Source organism: Rutilus rutilus (assembly GCF_951802725.1).
Source record: "Rutilus rutilus genome assembly, chromosome: 11".
Taxonomy (NCBI): Eukaryota; Metazoa; Chordata; class Actinopteri; order Cypriniformes; family Leuciscidae; genus Rutilus; species Rutilus rutilus.
Genome location: NC_140216.1, coordinates 35,219,141 through 35,241,763, shown reverse-complemented (window position 1 = coordinate 35,241,763; position 22,623 = coordinate 35,219,141). Strand labels below are relative to the sequence as shown.

The window sequence follows — 22,623 nt, the reverse complement described above, 5'->3', positions numbered from 1 at the left end:
CATTTTGTTGCACTTCACTGTGTAAATTACAAAATTACTGTAAACATTAAAGGGATACTTCACCTCTGGGAAGATGAATGTGTATTTAAAATAGGTCATTTAAGTAGAAGAAATGTGAAGAAATTTTTGAATTTGGAGCTTTCTAGACTGAGAAAAGCCAGAAAATGTATTTTTGGCTTATGTGGATGAAAGACAACAACTCCCAGAATGCACTTGCTTCGCTGTCTTAGGAGGCCACGCCTACCGGTAAGAGTGCGCAGTTTAAAACAACAAAGCTAGCCTACGTGATGAGTTTGCGAGGGATTTAGAGATAGCCCAAAATGTCCGGGATTCTGCTTTTGCGTTCTACAGTCGCCATTCATTCATCATGTTTACTGTGGCGAGCAGGACGAGGCTGACGGCCGCGGGAGAAACGGTGGCATGATTGCTGAGACGCGCCGGGTCTCCCATCTCTCACGGAGGAGCGGGAATTTTTCTTAGCAATGGTAAAACGCACATCAACGATCACTTGTTTAGCGTTCATGTAAACACTACATTCAAATTCACCAATCGGAATGCATTCAGTTAGATTGAAACAAAAGGTGTGCATGTAAACAAGGAATAGCGACCGCAGAAAGCAAAAGCTGAATCCCGTACATTTTGAACGATCTCGCCCGCCGGACAAGTCCGGGAAAAGGAGGATGGTTACTTACTCCGCTTTCTCCTACTATTCAGCTTTCTCCACAGAACAAGAGCCTGCTAGCTTAGCTTCCAAAGAAAGACGGCTGACACTGTGTACATTCTGTGAGTGAGATCCCACCCTCTATGGGCGGGCTGAAAACATGCGGAACAACGCCATCTACTGGCTATAGTCTTTAGCCTCTGTCCAGAAAATCCTCTGATGACGCAAAATGACGATTTTTGCGTCATCGGAGGATTTTTTCCAGACAAAAAATACATAAATCTCTTGTCTCAGGGGGATATGAGGGTGGAAAGCATGGTAATTCTAAAATACTACAGGTTTTCTACTAATACAAAGCTTAATGCTAAATCCTGAAGTAACCCTTTAATGACAACTTATATATTTATTATTTTAATCATTCCTCTGTAATAGTTAATAATTGTTTATTTTTGTGCATTACATAGTCTATTATAAAACATTTATTCCAATAAAGTAGTTTGAAGTTAAACCAACTACATACAGTACATTGTCAATCTCTTTATCCCATATTATTCAAGCCAACTCAAAAAACCAAACTCATAACAGTGATAACTTTTATTTCAAAACAAAGATGATAATTGTGCAAAAGAAATATGTACACATACAGATAATCACATACATATCTGTATATCAACAGACAGACAGACACACACACACACACACACACACGCACTTCAAATCTACTCAGCTTGAAATTCCCCTCCATCATTGAAAAAACAATCAACGAGCAACAGCCGTCAACCTCCTTATCGAAACAAAGTCCACGCAGGACTCCCCTTCGGCCATCTCCCATAGGTGGACAGTCCTTGTATGTCCTTGTGAGTCAATGACACCCGGAACTCTTATATTGTCTGGTAATGCACTCCAGTTCATTTAGATAAAATACAGAACAAACAATATTGAATCAATTTGAAGAATAAGAGTCATACAAGGAATTTCTTTTTTAAATATTTTAAACATATTATAGGAAGATGTTAGACAAAGATATGTTTGAGTGTTATTGGCTTTGTCTGTAAAGAAGACTTTGTTTATGAACAACATAAATTAGTCAAACTATTTTCTCCCAATTTAGAGGAATCATCCTGACAAAGATTAATCTGAGAGAAACATCAGTCATGATTCACCGAATACAGGGACAAATGTAAATGTGTGAATACAGGAGGAGCTCTGACATCACTGTAGTTCAGAGAGATTCAGAGAAAGTGAAACTAACTTGATCAACAACAATATGGACTCCTGAAACGATCAACCTCTTTAAACAACAGAATATTTATTGATCCGTTCAAAGAGTCTTGTGGACACATCTGATCCTCACAGGTAAGAGATAGAAATATAAGAGAGATTGTGCTGAACAGGTTTCTAATGGAAGTGAACTGGTTTAGTAGGTTTATGTCAAACTGGAATAAGTTGAACTGAACCAGGTTTAAGCATATTTAATACTCAACTATTTTAGTTGTTTACTGCACTGAAGTGGTATCAGAATTGTATTAAAAGTGTGTCATTTGATTGGTTGTAAAGCAAAGTTTGGTGTTTCTGTCATTTTGTCACACGACAGAAAGACTAAAGAAACAGGAAGTAAATGACCTGCAGATTCACTGAACACAAACCTGCTAAACTGAAGATGAAAATCACTTTTATAATTAACAGGATTAAATTTACACTTGGTCATACAATATGGCTGTTTATTTTGTTGAGATATACCTGTGCTGTATGACCTTTGCACTTGCTGTTTGTGATCTAAACAGACCATAGTTCAGATTGTTCAGTGAGATTGAGTCATTGAATGAATGAGGAGTGATTGTTTCCCTCACTATCAATGAGATTTTAACACTTTAACATACATTTTTATTAATTGGTCATGAGATAATATGAAGTAACCCCAAATCTGACTTTTGAGGCGAGATTTTATTTAAACCCGAGTGACCAAATACAGTGTGTAAAACAAATACATATCTCAAGGAGCAAATGGGATTAGATCAGTCTTTTCGGTCTATTGGTCATAATCTATATTTTAAAATACAATATGTTTTTTAATGTCCAAGAGGGAAAGAACAATGGCAGAATCTTCACCAACAAGAACAAGAAAAACCAGGAGACAGAGTTATGAGGATACACGCCCATGTAAGTAAATAAAAAAAAAAATAACTTAGCTCATGAATGACTTTATTCTCATATGGTGATATTTATATTTAAAATGTACAGTTCAGGAATCAAATCACATCAAACTTTATTCATAAAGCACTTTAAAACAACTGAAGTGGACCAAAGTGCTGTACAGAAAAAAATAAAGAAAAAACATAAAATACATACTTTATGTAAAGCATATAATGCAGATAAAACAAATCAAGAGACAAAAAACAAATGAAAAAATAGCCTACCAAAAAAAACAGTAAAAAATAAAATAAACAAAATGTGACCGTCAGGTGTCAAAGGCCAAGGAGAAAAGGTTGGTTTTAAGAAGTTATTTAAAAGCAGAGAGTGAAAAGGCTTGTCTAATGGGCAGAGGCAGATCATTCCTCAGTTTAGGAGCTGCACAGCAAAAGCACGGTCCCGTCTGAGCTTACGTGTTGTTTTGGGCACATTCAGGAGCAGTTGATCAGCTGTCCTGAGAGAAGGAGTGGGGGTGTAAGGGTGTAGCAGCTCCCAAATGTTGGGTGGGGCAAGACCGTTTAGAGATGTAAAAGCAAATAAAATAACTTTAAATTTGATCCTAAAATGTGCTCTCTAAAAAGTTAAACTATGATTTACTCAATTTTTGGGTGAAACATTTTTACAATCAAAAACACTGAGTAAATTTTAAAGCTGTGAAATCAATTAAATATAGCCTACTGTTACTGAAAGACACTGCGAGTGACTGACTCCATAACCTGCCAATAAACAAACAATGCACAGTTCCGGACATTTTATCGTCCAAATGTATTATATTCATTATAATTAGGAATAAAGTTGTGTGTTTTATGCAAGGCGTTTCAATCACGCGAAAAGACAGGCGCGACTCTCGTTTAGGTGTCACATTACGAGGGCGGGGGAGGGGTACATTGTTTTAATTGAGTAAACTTACTGAATTTCTTAAGAGTGTGTTAAATATATTAATAATATTGATTTGAATTAAGTAATATTTTTGTTTCTTGAAACAGATCAGTTTAATTCTCCATTCTCAAATATTTTGATAGAAATTTCACAAATATATTAAGTGTATTATAAATAAATAATTGGTTTGTCAAATACTAAATTCTTTTAGTGAAAAAAACTTAAATATAACTGTACATTTTAGATAAAATGAACTCTTGGATTTTTAGTCAATTATTTTGGTATGTTTAACTCCAAACAATCAAGTAAATAAGTTACAGTTAAGTTAATAAAGTTTAATATTACTGTAATATTTACTAAGCCTTACTATTATTTTTTATGGGCAGCCAGTGAAGTGAGGCTAACATGGGCGAAATGTGCTCGTTTTTATGTGTTCCAGTTAAAAGACGCGCTGCAGCGTATTGTACCATCTGGAGACGGGCCACAGAAGACCCACTAACCCCCACATACAGTGCATTACAGTAATCTAGCTGAGTGGTCACAAAGGCGTGAATTACTCTCAAAATGTTGCCTCAGAAGATATGGCTTTATTTTGGCCAGCTGCCTCAACTGAAAAAAGCTTGATTTAAGGACTGCCCTGATCTGACTGTCGAGCTTAAGGTCAGAATCAGTTTTAACCCCTAGATAGGTAATTATTGGCTTGGAGTCAACAGGAGGGGTCCCATTGGTGCCACCTAAAAACCATCACTTCTGTCTTTTGTGCATTGAAACTTAAAAATGTAAGAGTCATCCAGGCCTTTATATCTTCAAGACGCTCGAGTAGCGATCTAACAGTGTCATTCTTTGGCTATCGTCCGCGTAACAGTGGAATGACATGCCATGCTTCCTGATTATTGAACAAAGCGGGAGCAAATAAAGAGAAAAGAGAAGAGGGCCTAAAACTGAAGGAATGTACAGTACTACTTCACATTAGGGTTCTGATCAGCTTGTCTGGGTTCATTTTGCAGTAATGACCAGCTTGTACATGATCTCATATACTGTACCTCCATGTAAGTCAATAAAAAAACAAAAAAAAAAAACAAGAAGAATGAATTAGTGCATAAATAACTTTCACTCTTCTCATATAATATTTAATATGTACAGTTCAGGAGTGTACAGAAATTATTATCATTATTAAAATCAATGTTTCAAATCAATATTGCTCCTTCGTGCATTTATTTATTTGGTACAGTAAGTGTTCGTGTAATGAAGTTCACATTAGGGTTCTGATCAGCTTGTCTTGGTTCATTTTGCAGTAATAACCAGCTGACTGTACATGACCTCGTATATATTTGAGTAATGCAGGTTATTATCTTCATCATTTCTCTCTCCAGTGATGTCTTCCTCCAGTGGTCCACTGACTGAGGAGCTTCAGTGCTCTATATGTCTGGATGTGTTCACTGATCCAGTCACCACTCCATGTGGACACAACTTCTGCAAGACCTGTCTGAATAAGTGCTGGGACAACAGCCAGACCTGCAACTGTCCATATTGCAAAGAAACATTCAAGCACAGACCTGATCTCAAGATTAACACCACACTCCGAGAGCTCGTAGATCACTGTAGAAAGAAAAGTCCTGAGAAAAAAGCTGAAGTTCTGAAAAAAGCTGAAGTTCTGTGTGACGTCTGTGAGGAAAGAAAGCTGAAAGCTCTGAAGTCGTGTCTGGTGTGTCAGAGCTCTTACTGTGAAACTCACCTGGAGACTCATTTGAGAGTGTCAGGTTTAAAGAAACACAAACTGATCAATCCTGTGAGTAATCTGGAGGACTATATATGTCAGAAACATGAGAGACCTCTGGAGCTGTTCTGTAGAGATGATCAGACTATCGTGTGTCTGTTCTGCACTGAAGGAGACCACAAGAACCACAACACTGTTTCTTTAGAAGAGGAGAGTGAAGAGAAGAAGGTAGAAGTTACTGACAAAACTGATAATAAATGGCTCTTATCATGAGGAATCACATGTTCTTTAATATAAATGAATCAATTATGAAAACATATTGTGTGTTGTTCTCTGTCTATAGACTCAACTGATGAAGACACAGAAAGACACACAGCAGATGATCCAGGACAGAATCAAGAAGATTCAAGACGTCAAACACTCAGCAGAAGTCAGAAAAGTGAGTCTAAAATTATTTAATTTAATTAATTTAAATAATTTAAATATTTATCATTGTTTATTGAATTGTTGTATAAAAGCAATTTCACAGTCACACTGTTGGTCTGAATATCGACACGTTTGTGATTCCCTGATCACTTAGTAAAGTAATAACACATCTCTCCTCAATAACACACATGATTTGAGGAATCATTCAGTGCAAACGGTGCAGAATGAGGGATTTTGAAAACCGCCTAAAACACTGAAGTATGAGAAATAATAACGTCTTCTCTTAACTAACACCACTAATAATGTGTTGATTGTCCTGGTTGAGCAGAGAAACACAGAGAAGGAGAAAGCAGCCCGTGTGGAGCTCTTCACTGATCTCATCCGCTCCATTGAGAGATGTCAGACTGAACTGCTGGAGATGATGGAGGAGCAGCAGAAAGCAGCAGAGAAACAGGAGGAAGAGCTCATTGAAGAGCTGGAGCAGGAGATCACTGAGCTAAAGATGAGAAACACTGCGCTGGAGCAGCTCTCACACACTGAAGATCACCTCCACCTCCTACAGGTCAGTCAACATCTCTCTGATCAATGATAATGCAGTATATGACACCATAACACTCCCCATGCTGAAGGATTTCTCCTCTCTCCTGCTGTAGATTTACTCATCCCTGTGCAGCTCTAGAAACACCAGGAACTGGTCTGAGATCAGTGTGAAGACTGATGAGAGTCTGGAGACTCTGAGGAGAGCTCTGACTAAACTGCAGGACTCTCTACAGGAGAAACTCACGCTAACTGGTACAGCAATATAAAATACACCGTACAGATACATATATTTATCATCTTTTAATATCAGTAATGAAGAATGAGTCTGTTAAAGCTGAAATAAGAGAAGTGTGTGATCATGTGTTTGTGTCTCATTATCATCACAGTTCTTCTTGAAGAGAGCAGGTCATATTCATCTCTAATTTCAGGAAACATGCAGTAAATTCATCTTGTACTAGAAGCTTCATCACTGTAACCAGAACCTTGAGGCTTTAGTAAATCTGTGAACACTTTTAGATGAGAAACAACAGAAAGAAACATTAATTTTCTGCCATTTTCTGTTGGTCTTTTCAGCTGTTTCATCTAAATGTTGTGATTATGTGTCAGATCAAATCAGTTTAGCAGAAGAAAATCAAATCGATAGACATCATGAATTTAAGATGCAAATTTTTCTTTTTTTTAGAATATTTCTGACCTGTAGTTCAAACAGCTTTACAGTGCTGGGCTTTCATTTTCATTTTCTTAAAGATATTTTTTTTTATAGTGTTGTCTTTAGTGAATAACCACAACACTAATACACTCCAAAACTGAGATGAATAACATTAGGCATAAAGATATCTGAAATAAAAATGTCATAAAATGTTTCACAAAACATTCCCAAAGATGTTCTAAAAAGGAGGAATATTTCGAGCTCAAACACAATAGGAGTTCAGGGATTCTCTAAATATCAGCAGAGAAACATTGATCAGATAAAACATGATGTTGTACAATTCTTTAAATATAATCTTAAATCTTGTCTATAATTCACACATAAACATGTCAAAGATCTGATGATGTTTTATTGTCATTAGTCTCTACAGAACTGAAGAGGATACAGCAGTATGCAGGTACAGTGTGCTGTCTGCACTACACTAGATTACATTCAGATACTCACAGCTTCATCACTGACCGACAGTATGATTAAACACTGATTACATATTACACACATCATCACTAAATATATGTATTGTGAATTTGTGATTTATATTCTCTGTTTTCTCAGTGGATGTGACTCTGGATCCTGATACAGCTCATCCTGCTCTCATCCTGTCTGATGATGGAAAACAAGTGAGATGTGGAGACATTACACAGAAACTCCCAGACAAACCAGAGAGATTTGATCTGTGTCCCTGTGTCCTGGGAAAGGAGGGATTCTCCTCAGGGAGAATTTATTTTGAGGTGCAGGTGAAGGGAAAGACTAAATGGGATTTAGGAGTGGTCAGAGAATCCATTAACAGGAAGGGAGAGATCACAGCAAGACCCAGTAATGGATACTGGACTGTGTGGCTGAGGAATGAGAATGAATATGAAGCTTTTGATGATCCTCCTGTCTCTCTGTGTGTGAGAGTGAAGCCGCAGCGGGTCGGTGTGTTTGTGGATTATGAGGAGGGTCTGGTCTCCTTTTATGATGTGGAGTCCAGCTCTCATCTCTACTCTTTCACTGATCAGTCTTTCACTGGGAAACTCTATCCATTTTTTAGCCCGTGCACTAATGATGGAGGTAAAAACTCAACTCCACTGATCATCACACCTGTCAAACACAATAAATGAATTTACAGCCTTAATGTGAAATAAACATTGAAAATTATTTATATAATTACAAAGCTAAACGTTTTGCCATATTTTCATAATTAGTTTTTCATTGTTAAAATCTATAATTCTAGCTATAATTACAATATTGTGAAAATATAATGCTTGTTTAACAATTTTATTTCAACTTTTCATAATTATTATGACATAGGGCAGGGATAGGCAACTCTGGTCCTGGAGGGCCACTGTCCTGCAGAGTTTAGCTTCAGCCCTGATAAAAACTCACCTGCCTGTATCAATCTAGTAATCCTGAAAACACTGATTGCCTTGTTCAGGTGTGTTTAATTAGGGTTGGAGCTAAACTCTGCAGGACAGTGGCCCTCCAGGACTGGAGTTGCCTATCCCTGACATAGGGGTTTATAGGGATTGTCATTATGTCATATAGGGATTGTCAAAGTTTACTGAATCTACTGAATTTTTTCGTCAACGATACCAGGGACACCGAAACACCGGGGAACATGAAATTTGGTGGGCATGTAGCCCCACTAGACTTTTACGGAAAAATTTCGTTTGGTCCCCGGGGGCCACTCCCCCCCCGCGCTGGGCCCCCCGTGAATTTTTCGTCAACGATACCAGGGACACCGAAACACCGGGGAACATGACATTTGGTGGGCATGTAGCCCCACTAGACTTTTAAGGAAAAATTTCGTTTGGTCCCCGGGGGCCACTCCCCCCCCGCACTGGGCCCCACCAAACCCCAAAAATGCAGTTTTTCCTAAATAACTACCTGAACCGTGGCACCGAGGATGAAGAAATTTTTATGGTATGTTGCTCTTAAGGGCCCACATCAACCTAGCCCATAATCACTCATTTGTGATTTGCGCCCCTCCCATAAAAAATGAAAATGCAATATTATTCTGCTTTAATCGCCCCTATCTTCAGTTGAGATGTTCAGAACTGCACCATATTTCATGTGTATGATTAACTTGACATCCTCTGGGGGTATGCTAAGTTTCGTAGAATTTCATCCATGGGGGGGGGGGGTATAAAATAAATTCATTTATGTGCACATTTAGTGACTGTACACTCATTGGCCTGTAGATGGTGCTGTTGAGCGAAGGGTTGCTGGTTTAGGATGATACTGTCACACACACACATGCAGGAATACAAACAAACGCAAGCATGCACACACACTGACATCCCCACGCACAGACACACACCCATACACACACATACAAATCCACATGCACATACACACACAAACGCGCACACACATGTACGCACGCATACATACACACAGACACACACATACACAAACACACACACACACACACACACACAGACAGACATGCACATACTACTACTTTTTTTAGGTATGTACATAAACACGCAATACAGCCAAATTGCTCCACGTCATTTATTTTTGTGGAAAGCCAGTGCAGGCCTGAGCGGCGGTCATATTTTGTACCGCCATGCGGTACATCTAGTTCATACCATTGTTTTCTCTCATCTCAACCTGACAAAGTGAAAAGTGCCTGTGATTTATTTTTATTTATTTTTTACATTAAAATAAACCAAACTATGAAAACATGACAAATGATATCAAAGCTGTTTCTATCATTTCAATTTCAAAATGGTCTGTGATAATACTGTGGTAAATCAGATATTAATACCTCAATATATATCATAGAACTGTATGATTACCGTATTCATTCACAACACTATAGATATTCAAAGTATACCTAAAAAAACACCATGATATTATGATCATGGTAATAATAAAATATAAAAAAAAATTGAAGAAGAAGAAGAAAACATTGTAGGCCGGTTACCAAGGTGACATGGGTCAAAACTAGGTTTGTTTAACCATAAGAATAGAATAATAGACACATTTCAACACACATCAGATTCATTTAAATGTCATTTTTTATTGATACAGTTGAATACATCTTCAAATAAAATATAAGACTGTTAAATATGTGATGTTGCAGATATAAAGTAGAGATACAAAAATGAAACCTTAAAATATTTTCCTTCTTTCAGGACATATTAGAGATTATTCTATTAAAGATGCCTTTATATTGTTGTTTATGTTTAATGTATTTTGATCTGTATGAAAATTGAGGACAGCTTCTTTTTACAGTAGATAGTGATAAAATAAGGTCATTGTTTTGAAGGAAAATAAAATATAAAGCTAGTCACATATTCTGTCCTGAGAGAAAGAGTAGAAAACTTTATCTCTTTAAAGTAAACCAGTCACAGTAAAGAAACTCATACAGGTTTGGAGCGAGTAAATTATGACAGAATTATTATTTTTTGTGTGAACTTTTGAGTGTTTTGTGTGGTCTCTGTGCTACAGAATTACTGTAGATAATGTTCACTAGGTGGCGCTATAGTGTCAAATCAGAAAATACAGATAATATAATGAGGTTCACACAGTCCTGGAAAACCTGGAAATATCATTTATTTAAATTTTGAAAAATGTAATCTGTTTAGTGATTTGTTTTTAGTTTACTTGGTTAAAAATTGTTCTTTGTGAGTGCTATGTCTGGTAAATAATTTTGGATTGTGCATCTTTAGTCCTAATTATGATTAATAATGATGCCTGCACCAGTCAATAACAGAGGATATTGGATCCACATTGTAATGCTCTGTTTGTGTATTGAGTGTGTGTTGCAGTGTTTAACACATGATGGATCGAGTGATTGTTTAGTTCTGATGGTTTTAACAGAGACGGCAGGACAAATGTTCTGTCCACTGAGGTTTAGGACACAAGATGAAAACAAGACCCCAGAGAACAGCTTTAATGGGACCCGGAGTCTCTCCTGGGACAAAGAAACAATTTTCATATTTCCATAAACAGAGTCCACTGCATCTAACGGAAGAGTCATGAGAATTTCTTAAACCAATGGCTGCAGATTATGTTTATAAAGGGGTTTGGAAAGATTATTTCTGCTTTGTGATGTTTTTAATCCTCATATTTTTGTTTCTGGACCTTTTTATGTAAAGTAGGTCTATTTGTACTTATAATATATAAGGCTGTCATTAACAAAATGTCAAACCAAGCTGCATTATCACAGACCTTAAATTTTAAGGAACTCAGTGTCTTCATCAGTCCATCTTTCCACTGGATGTGGAGTCTGGACACACACAAGATTTAAAATCGAGCGTAACTAGAAGCAGTTAGAATGAACTTCACATGAAGGGTTTATTCATGCTTAGAGATGTTAGGGTGGAGTTATATATGCAGGATTTCCATAACATTTACATATTTTATCAGACATTTTGTCACAGAAATGTATGGTACATGTGTAGTTTAAAAAAAAAAAATAGAAAACATAATTTGACTTAACCTCAAATGATAATTGAAAGTTGTTGTTTTATTTATGTAACATTTATGAAAGGAAACACAACACATTTTAACAGAAGCCATTCATATGCAAAAATACATCAAATATTTAAAAACAAAGTTTTTTTTCTTTTGAAAGCAACACAAATAGGAAGCCACCTGTTAAATCATTATTAATATGTGAATATTTATAATAATAATAATAATAATATATGTGAGAATTATTAAAAATGAATGGATAAAACACCAATGCATGTGCATTAAAATAGTGCACTGTAAAATTCACTGTTTAATACAAACAACATTTTCTGTCCAGATTCTAATGCATCATTACATGATTCAATCCTGTCTCGCTGAACACACACCTCACATATTAACACTCAGTGTGTGTTTTGTTCAGATGTAAGTTTCATTGAGGAATGTTGATGTTGGAGGGAATTTAAAGGCCTGATGTTAATGCAAACACATGGAAAATTACTCAAACGTAAAATCAAAACTATGCAAAAGTACAGCAATGATGAGAACAATAAAAAAAGTCACTTTGGCACGAAACAAAATTAAATTATTTGTTTGTTATAGTTCAAATTATTTGAGTTTATCATTTAAACCAGAAAGTGCATTTACCCAATCAAATGTGTCGTTCTAGTTTAGATATTTTTAACATACAGATTTGGGAGAATGTAACACCTAAACTTTACATGTATAAATGATGTCAAACGTTTCATAAATGTGTGTCTATTACACAGCGCTCTGTTCTTCAGCACATCTACAGAAGCAGTTTTGAATTATTTGGCATTGCAGTTTTTGCAGAGAATCTTTGTCCCGTCGGGGAAGAATCCAGCGCCGACCAGAGACACCGAACACTCAGAACACTTAAAACACGACTGATGCCACTGACGATCCTCAAACGACACGTACTTCCCTTCTCCAAAACCTGACAAGGAGTTTGAGGAGAGGAGTTTCATTTTGAGCGGTGGTTTCTTAAATTAATTTAGAACAACATTAACAACATTAACATCATTTCAAATGAACATCATTTTAATTTAATTTAACATCATAAAATGTTAGGGTTGGTGATGTCACTAACCCGGAAGGAGTGTTGTGTAGTCCCTACCAGCCGTTTGTTGTAGTCTTTAAAAAGTGATTTATTTAAAAGCAAATCTCTCCCTTTGCTTTGAATTTTGGGCATTGTAACTTTGCAGATGTTGTTTATGCTCAAACAGCAACATTACACACTAACTAAAGTTAGAAAAGTGAAATCATATTCAACCACCCGTTTAATTTTAATATTTACTCTCCATTTCCAGCCATGTGCAAAGCATGCTGGGATCTTACAATGGTGTCCATAAATAAAACCACCTAATTGAGCTAATTCTCTTAAAATAAATAGGTAGCCTTTTTTTCTTAATTTTATCATCTTAATCGGTTGTTTCTTAAAAGTGTGTTTCCTTAAAAAAATATGAAAATGTATCTCTTGGTTCTATTAGTGAAATGTTATCAGTTTTTCTATACAACACTGAACCACAATTTTCTTAATAAAATATACACAATATATATATATATATATATATATATTTTTTTTTATGAAAATTACTAGACCCTTGATTTATTTTTTACAGTGTATACCAGTGTGTTTTCTGTTTTTTTATGGATTATTTTAACAGCGTTATTCTGCAAATGATGATTTACTCAATGTTGTTCCAAACTTATATTGCTTACTTCTGTGTAACAAAAGAAGTTCTTATAGACACAATGAAAGTGAATGGAGACTGGGGCTGTTGAGCTCCTTAAATGACTTAAAAAGCAACATAGAAATGGTTTATACAACTTGTATGTTTAAGTTATCTGAAGTCATGTTTTGCTTGACTACTTGCCTTTTTCACTGAAATGGTTGAATAGTGAATCTGCTGACTGACTAAGGGGCCGCTCACATATCGCGTCTTTTGCGCGCGCAAGTTCGTTATTTCAAATGTAGCCGCGCGGTATGCGCGCTCATAATGGAAGCGACGCGGTCGCGGTGCGACGCGCTCGTTTTTTCCAAGCGCGTCCGCGCCGCATCGAGATAAAAACATCCCAACTTTTCAGAATGCCGCAAGCGCACCGCAGGTCACGTGACAAGAACCAAGCTTAGCAACGACAGACGCCTCCGGAGCGCAACCACCCGAGCGCTTTGGAAAAAGGAGAACGCGGCGCGCCTAGCGTTTTCGACGCGTTTTTATGCGCGATATGTGAGCGGCCCCTAACTCAGTCATAACAGTCCTTTGCCGCACGGACGTAACTATTTACTACTACGTATTTACTGAAATCTTTCAACAATCCCCACCAACACATAGACTGACAGCCTGTTTTGTCACAATTTATATGTTTAATATCTAATAAACTTGTTTCATGCACTTAATCAAGTATTTTGGAACAAACATTGTTATCAAAGTGTCACATCAATCATCCAGTTGTTTTTAGGGTAAATACTACTTTGGTAAATAAAGCTAGAATCATTCTGTTGGATGTACACTACTGTTCAAAAGTTCAAAAGTATCTTCTGCTCACAAAGCCTGCATTGATTTTATCCAAAATACAGTAAAAACAGTAATATTATGAAATATTATTACAATTTAAAATAATAATACAATCAAATATAATTCATTTCTTGATTAAAGCTGAATTTTTACCATCATTACTCCAGTCTTCATCACATGATCCTTCATAAATCATTCTAATATGACAATTTGATGCTCAACAAACATTTATGATTATTATCAATGTGGATTTTCTATTTTTTTTATCAATCGAAAGTAAAAAAAAATTGTTATCTGAAATATAAACTTTTTGTAGCATTATACACTAGGCTACCATTCAAAAGCTTGCGGTTAGTAAGAATTTATAATAAAAAAATGTTGGGAAAGAAATTAATACTTTTATTAATTAAGGTTGCATTAAATTGATCAAAAGTGACAGTAAATACATTTATAATGTAACAAAAGATTCTATTTCAAATAAATGCTGTTCTTTTGAACTTTCTATTCATCAAAGAATCCTGAAAAATGAAATGTATTACAGTTTACTCACAAATATGAACTGTTTCCAGCATTCAACAATCAATCAAATCATCATATTAGAATGATTTCTGAAGGATCATGTGACACTGAAGACTGGAGTAATGATGTTGAAAATTCAGCTTTGATCACAGAAATAAATTACATTTTACTATATATTCACATATAACAGTATCACAGTATTATAGTATATATTACTGTTTTTTTTTATCAAATCAATGCAGATTTGAGCAGAAGAGACTTCTTTTAAAAACATTTTTAAAATCTTATCGATCTCAACTTCTGAACAGTAGTGTATATTTCATTTTATTATGTATATTTATTTTAAAGAAAATATTGAAACCAAAACATGGCATTGTCTAGTGTGCAGGCAAAGATGACCTCCACATGCTTTTACGGGTCTTCAAGTAACTTATATGTAGTGCCCTGGTATATTTGCCATAATTGCCCTTTTGGGTCTGCTGCTTCACCCTCTAAATCTAACATTACTTTAGTAAGTAATTTAAAAGAAGAATAGTTTATCTCTCTTTGTTATATAACATTGGACTGAATATGTATATGTGTATGTACGGCTATATATATATTGATATTTGAGTTAGATATTATATTCTATAGGTCATGACTTGGTGGATGAGAGACTCTTGAGTCCCCGATGAACAAGCAGAAGTTTATTCAAACACACTCAACAGCCTCCAAACACACGACCCTGTTTATGTGACAACTGTCTCTTGTTTCTGACAGTGTTTCTGTTCTCAGCTGAAGGAACTGCTAATGAAGAGCGCTCTTGTTATAAGGACACATTAACACACACTGACCTGTGATGGGTTTGTCGCAGGCGGCACATTTTTGGGCGTACAGGTTACTGAAGCACTTCACACAGAACGGATCTTCACCCTGCGTTGTGAAAGGCTGTCCGGCCAGCTGGACTTTACAACCCGAACACAAGAAACATTCTTTATGCCAGGGCTCGTCTCTGTACGTAACGCCACCCTGAACCAAGATCTGGAAGAGACGAGACCAAACACACTGTCATTCACTGCGTACAACTTAACGAGGTTAGCAATGAAATAAAAGCAAAAAATACTCAGTATTTAGATTAATCTTCAGATGTGTGTAGTTTACACTCTTAAAAATAAAGTTTCCAAAGGGTTTTTTGTTTTTTTTTTCAAAGGGAAACTTTGCCAAAGAAACTTACAGTGAACAATTTTGAAGGCAAGACACATAAATAGGGTAAAAAATGAACTATAATAAATATCACTTTCCTTTCTGTGTTGATGGAATACATTAATAATTCCAAACATTTTTGTACGTTTTCAGAAATATTATGTTTAAATAAATATGTAAATGAGGCATTATCTAATTAGCTATTCACTCATTTGCATAAACTCCAAAACAAAAATCTGAATATTGGATGAAGTCAGGTGTAAAATTCTTGTTTCATTTTTTTGACATTATAAATCAAAGGTTTTTAGAGAGAGGATTTAGGATTTCTCTTTTTATCACTCCATAAATCAGCAAATACTGTCAACAAATAAGTTTTCACAATGTTTTTAGGAATAAATTGTATAATATTAGGCAAGTGATATATGAACAATATATGAACTCTCAGTAAAAACCTTCAGAATATAAAACTTTAATGTTTGGTGTATGTAAGTGATGCTGAACTGGAGAAAAAACTCATTTAAAAAAAGCAAACTTTAAAGATATGAATTGTAATCGAAATCTAGAGATGTACATAAAGTAGTCTACAATTAAAAGTGTATTTTGGATGTTTTCTTTCCACTACCTGACGGAAGATGTCATCAAAAATATTTCACTATTGTAAGTTAATGTTAAATAGACAAAAACATTTTACATTAAAGTAACTTGTACCGTATTCTACTTGGTTGGACCTTGTTATTGAAACACAAAATAACCAATACAATCTCAAGCACCAAAAGCAGCCCATACTAATCATCGAAGTTCTCTTTATCTGGAAAGTATGCTCTTTTCATGTATTTATAGCCTACATGGTTGCAAAAACATTTAGGCCTAGTTGCCATAAGTTGGCAACCCTAAAACTGCTCAATATTAAAGCTTACAATATGACTTTTTGTAAAGCTGCTTTGAAACAATATGAAATGAGCGCTATACGAATACATTTTGACAGTAACTTCATCTAACTTGATTCGTGTAAATTCATCAAAACATTATCCAATTGATCGTTACTGAAATCGCCATATCACTTAATATTTCTGTAGTAGCCTACTACGGCTAAACAGCATAGAAGAAAATTCATAAATTCGTACATAAAGGAATGCGCATGCTCATGCCTCAAGCGTCTACGCCAATAAGATTGCTGTATTATAAACCAATAAAATCGGGTGTGGGCGGCGGCCTTAATGTGTCGACCCGCCCTAATCGTCCACTCTGGGAAACTCGGAGCTCTGACGTCACTGTAGTTCAGAGAGAGATTCAGAGAAAGTGAAACTTGATCAACAACAATATGGACGCCTGAAACGATCAACCTCTTTAAACAACAGAATATTTATTGATCCGTTCAAAGAGTCTTGTGGACACATCTGATCCTCACAGGTAATTATAGAAATATAAGAGAGATTGTGCTGAACAGGTTTCTAATGGAAGTGAACTGGTTTAGCAGGTTTATGTCAAACTGGAATAAGTTGAACAGAACCAGGTTTAAGCATGTCAAATACTCAACTATTTTAGTTGTTTACTGCACTGAAATGGTATCAGAATTGTATTTAAATATGCCATTTGATTGGTTGTGATACAAAGATTGGCGTTTCTGTCATTTTGTCACAAATACATAACTACTAAAATGACCTGCAGATTCACTGAACACAAACCTGCTAAACTGCAGATGAAAATCACATTTAGCCTACATTAAACATTATTAAGATGAAAATTACTCTTGGCCATATAATATATTTTATGGAGAGCGTTATATAGGCTAGTTGTTGTAAATATACGAGACCGGTGCGTCGCGCGCAGGTGTCGCTCATTATCAATCACGCCACCGGCCTCGTCCTGCTCCCACAATATCTTTTAAGATTATAAGAAACTTAAATTGAGTGTGTGTATCAAGTGTGTCCAAACTTTAGACTAGTAGTGCAGGTGATTTATCTTCATCATTTCTCTCTCCAGCGATGTCTTCCTCCAGCGGTCCACTGACTGAGGAGCTTCAGTGCTCTATATGTCTGGACGTGTTCACTGATCCAGTCAGCACTCCATGTGGACACAACTTCTGCAAGACCTGTCTGAATAAGTGCTGGGACAACAGCCAGACCTGCAACTGTCCATATTGTAAAGAAACATTCAAGCACAGACCTGATCTCAAGATTAACACCACACTCCGAGAGCTCGTAGATCACTGTAAAAAGAAAAGTCCTGAGAAAAAAGCTGAAGTTCTGAAAAAAGCTGAAGTTCTGTGTGACGTCTGTGGGGAAAGAAAGCTGAAAGCCCTGAAGTCGTGTCTGGTGTGTCAGAGCTCTTACTGTGAAACTCACCTGGAGCCTCATCTGAGAGTGGCAGGTTTAAAGAAACACAAACTGATCAATCCTGTGAGTAATCTGGAGGACTATATATGTCAGAAACATGAGAGACCTCTGGAGCTGTTCTGTAGAGATGATCAGACTATCGTGTGCCTGATGTGTGGTGTAACAGACCACAAGAACCACAACACTGTTTCTATAGAAGAGGAGAGTGAAGAGAAGAAGGTAGAAGTTACTGACAAAACTGATTTTAAATGACTCTTATCATGAGGAATCACATGTTCTTTAATATAAATGAATCAGTTATGAAAACATATTGTGTGTTGTTCTCTGTCTATAGACTCAACTGATGAAGACACAGAAAGACACACAGCAGATGATCCAGGACAGAATCAAGAAGATTCAAGACGTCAAACACTCAGCAGAAGTCAGAAAAGTGAGTCTAAAATTATTTAATATAATTAATTTAAATATCATTGTTTATTGAATTGTTGTATAAAATCAATTTCACACTCACAGTCACTCTGTTGGTCTGAATATCGACACGTCTGTGATTTCCTGATCACTTAGTAAAGTAATAACACATCTCTCCTCAACAAGACACATGATTTGAGGAATCATTCAGTGCAAACGGGGCAGAATGAGGGATTTTGAAAACCGCCCCAAATACTGAAGTATGAGAAATAATAACACTGATTCTTGTCTTAAGAAACTCCACTAATAATTCATTGATTGTCCTGGTTGATCAGAGAAACACAGAGAAGGAGAAAGCAGCCCGTGTGGAGCTCTTCACTGATCTCATCCGCTCCATTGAGAGATGTCAGACTGAACTGCTGGAGATGATGGAGGAGCAGCAGAAAGCAGCAGAGAAACAGGAGGAAGAGCTCATTGAAGAGCTGGAGCAGGAGATCACTGAGCTAAAGATGAGAAACACTGAGCTGGAGCAGCTCTCACACACTGAAGATCACCTCCACCTCCTACAGGTCAGTCAACATCTCTCTGATCAATGATAATGCAGTATATGACACCATAACACTCCCCATGCTGAAGGATTTCTCCTCTCTCCTGCTGTAGATTTACTCATCCCTGTGCAGCTCTAGAAACACCAGGAACTGGTCTGAGATCAGTGTGAAGACTGATGAGAGTCTGGAGACTCTGAGGAGAGCTCTGACTAAACTGCAGGACTCTCTACAGGAGAAACTCACACTAACTGGTACAGCGATATCAAATACACCGTACAGATACATATATTTATCATCTTTTAATATGGGACCCTGGACCACAAAACCAGTCACATGGGTCAATTTGAAATTGAGATTTATACATCACTTGAAAGCTGAATAAATAAGCTTTCCATTGGTGTATGGTTTGTTAGGATAGGACAATATTTGCCCGATATACAACTATTTGAACATCTGGAATCTGAGGGTTTAAAAAATTGAAACATTGAGAAAATCACCTTTAAAGTTGTCCATTTATGTTGGCGATTGTGCTGCATTCACTCACAAAAATAAATGTTTAATATATTTACGGTAAGAAATGTACAAAATATCTTCATGGAACATGATCTTTACTTAATATCCTCATGATTTTTGGCATAAAAGAAAAATCGATAATTTTGACCCTTACAATGTATTGTTGGATATTGCCACAAATATACCCGTGCGACTTGTGACTGGTTTTGTGATCATTTTCAGATGATGTATAAATCTCAATTTAAAAAAATTTACCCATGTGACTGGTTTTGTGGTCCAGGGTCACATATAAGATGCAAATTTGTTCTTTTTTCTAGGAATATTTCTGACCTGTAGTTCAAACAGCTTTGCAGTGCTGGGCTTTCATTTTCATTTTCTTAAAGGTTATTTTTATAGTGTTGTCTTTGCTGAATAACCACAACACTAATCCACTCCAAAACTGAGATTAATAACATTAGGCATAAAAATATCTAAAATAAAAATTTCATAAAATGTTTCACAAAACATTCCCAAAGATGCTCTAAAAAGGAGGAATATTTCGAGCTCAAACACAATAGGAGTTCAGGGATTCTCTAAATATCAGCAGAGAAACATTGATCAGATAAAACATGATGTTGTACATAATTCTTTAAATATAACCTTAAATCTTGTCTATAATTCACACATAAACATGTCAAAGATCTGATGGTGTTTTATTGTCATTAGTCTCTACAGAACTGAAGAGGATACAGCAGTATGCAGGTACAGTGTGCTGTCTGCACTACACTAGATTACATTCAGATACTCACAGCTTCATCACTGACCGACAGTATGATTAAACACTGATTACATATTACACACATCATCACTAAATATCTGTAATGTGAATTTGTGATTTATATTCTCTGTTTTATCAGTGGATGTGACTCTGGATCCTGATACAGCTCATCCTAATCTCATCCTGTCTGATGATGGAAAACAAGTGAGACATGGAGACATTAGACAGAAACTCCCAGACAAACCAGAGAGATTTGATATATATATAAATGTCCTAGGAAAGGAGGGATTCTCCTCAGGGAGATTTTATTTTGAGGTGCAGGTGAAGGGAAAGACTGACTGGGAATTAGGAGTGGCCAGAGAATCCATTAACAGGAAGGGAGAGATCACAGCGAGTCCCAGTAATGGATACTGGACTGTGTGGCTGATGAATGAGAATGAATATGAAGCCTGTGCTGATCCTCCTGTCTCTCTGTGTGTGAGAGTGAAGCCGCAGCGGGTCGGTGTGTTTGTGGATTATGAGGAGGGTCTGGTCTCCTTTTATGATGTGGAGTCCAGCTCTCATATCTACTCTTTCACTGATCAGTCTTTCACTGGGAAACTCTATCCATATTTTTGCCCGTTCCTTAATGATGGAGGTAAAAACTCAACTCCACTGATCATCACACCTGTCAAACACAATCAATGAATTTAAACCCCTAATATGAAAAATTATTTATATAATTAAAAATCTAAACATGTTTTGCTATATTTTCAGAATTTGTTTTTCATTGTTAAAATGTATAATTCTAGCTATAATTGCAAATTATATTGTGAAAATATAATGCTTGTTTAACTATTTTATTTTCAACTTTTCATAATTATTCATGCCATTGTTTTCTCCCATCTCAACCTGACAAAATGAAAGTGTCTGTAATTTTTTTTTACATTAAAATAAACCAAACTATGATAACATAAATTATATCAAAGCTGTTTCTACCATTTCAATTACAAAATGATCTGTGATAATACTGTGGTAAATCAGATGGTGATACCACAATATATATCATAGAACTGTATGATTACCATAACTCTATGGATCTTCAAAGTATACCTAAAAAAAACACCATGATATTATGAACATGGTAATAACAAAATGAGAAAAATTTAAAAAAGGAGAAGAAGAAGAAAACATTGTAGGCCTGTTATCAAGGTAACATGTCAAATGTTTAATCCATGGTAAAACTATGTTTGTTTAACCATAAGAATAGAATAATGGACCAATTTCAACATCAGATTCATTTAAATGCTCATTTTTTATTGATACAGTTATATACATCTTCAAATATAGGACTTAAATATCTGATGGTGCTGATATGAAGTATACAAATATGAAACCTTATAAAATGAAACCTTATAAAATATATTTCCTTCTTTCAGGATATAGTAGAGATTATTCTATTAAAGAAGCCTTTATATTGTTGTTTATATTTAATGTATTTTGATCTGTATGAAAATTGAGGTTAGCTTCTTTTTACAGTAGATAGTGATAAAATAAGGCCATCATTTAAAAAGAAAATAGTCACATTCTGGTCTTTTCACATTGTTCTGTGTCCTGAGAGAGTATAACTTTATCTCTTTAAAGTAAACCAGTCACAGTAAATAAACTCATACCGGTTTGGAGCGAGTAAATTATGAATTTTCATTTATTGTTTGAACTATCCCTTTAAGATAACCCGAGGCCAATGTGCTACATCGTTAATGTGCATAATGTTCACTAGATGGCGCTATAGTTTCATATCAGAAAATACAGACACAAACAATGAGGTTCATACAGTCAAGGAAAACCTGGAACTATCATGTTATTTAAAAAAAATCTATTTAATTTGTTTAGTGATTTGTTTTTAGTTTACTTGGTGAAAATTGTTCTTTGTGAGTGCTATGTCTGGTAAATAATTTTTGATCGTGCATCTTTAGTCCAGATGATGATTAATAATGATGCCTGCACCACTCAATAATGGATGATATTGGATCCACATTTTAATGCTCTGTTTGTGTATTGAGTGTGTGTTGCAGTATTTAACACATGATGGATTGAGTGATTGTTTAGTTCTGATGGTTTTAACAGAGACGGCAGGACAAATGTTCTGTCCACTGAGGTTTAGGACACAAGATGAAACCAAAGACCCCAGAGAACGGCTTTAATGGGACCCGGAGTCTCTCCTGGGACAAAGACACAATTTTCATATTTCCATAAACAGAGTCCACTGCATCTAACGGAAGAGTCATGAGAATTTCTTAAACCAACGGTTACAG

The 22,623-nt window shown here is 35.9% G+C and overlaps 1 protein-coding gene across 1 annotated transcript; it reads left to right on the top strand.

Annotated features, from left to right (window-relative positions):
• Positions 1 to 2,628: 2,628 nt before the first annotated feature.
• On the top strand, positions 2,629 to 21,277 carry LOC311300143 (uncharacterized protein). Its single transcript, XM_084424276.1, has 13 exons — positions 2,629 to 2,821; positions 5,104 to 5,675; positions 5,791 to 5,886; positions 6,202 to 6,435; positions 6,527 to 6,665; positions 7,484 to 7,519; positions 7,675 to 8,214; positions 17,751 to 18,322; positions 18,438 to 18,533; positions 18,847 to 19,080; positions 19,172 to 19,310; positions 20,287 to 20,313; positions 20,469 to 21,277. The coding sequence occupies exons 1-13, from the start codon at positions 2,734 to 2,736 to the stop codon at positions 21,014 to 21,016; spliced, it is 3,321 nt and encodes a 1,106-aa protein (XP_084280402.1). The 5' UTR covers positions 2,629 to 2,733; the 3' UTR covers positions 21,017 to 21,277.
• Positions 21,278 to 22,623: the final 1,346 nt, after the last annotated feature.

Excerpts from the sequence above, each read along its gene's own strand:
- LOC311300143 (XM_084424276.1), top strand. The coding sequence starts at position 2,734 with ATGTCCAAGAGGGAAAGAACAATGGCAGAATCTTCACCAACAAGAACA. Across the intron at positions 6,436-6,526 it reads ATCACCTCCACCTCCTACAG|ATTTACTCATCCCTGTGCAG; the intron begins GTCAGTCAACAT and ends CTCCTGCTGTAG. Across the intron at positions 8,215-17,750 it reads CATCACACCTGTCAAACACA|CGATGTCTTCCTCCAGCGGT; the intron begins ATAAATGAATTT and ends TTCTCTCTCCAG.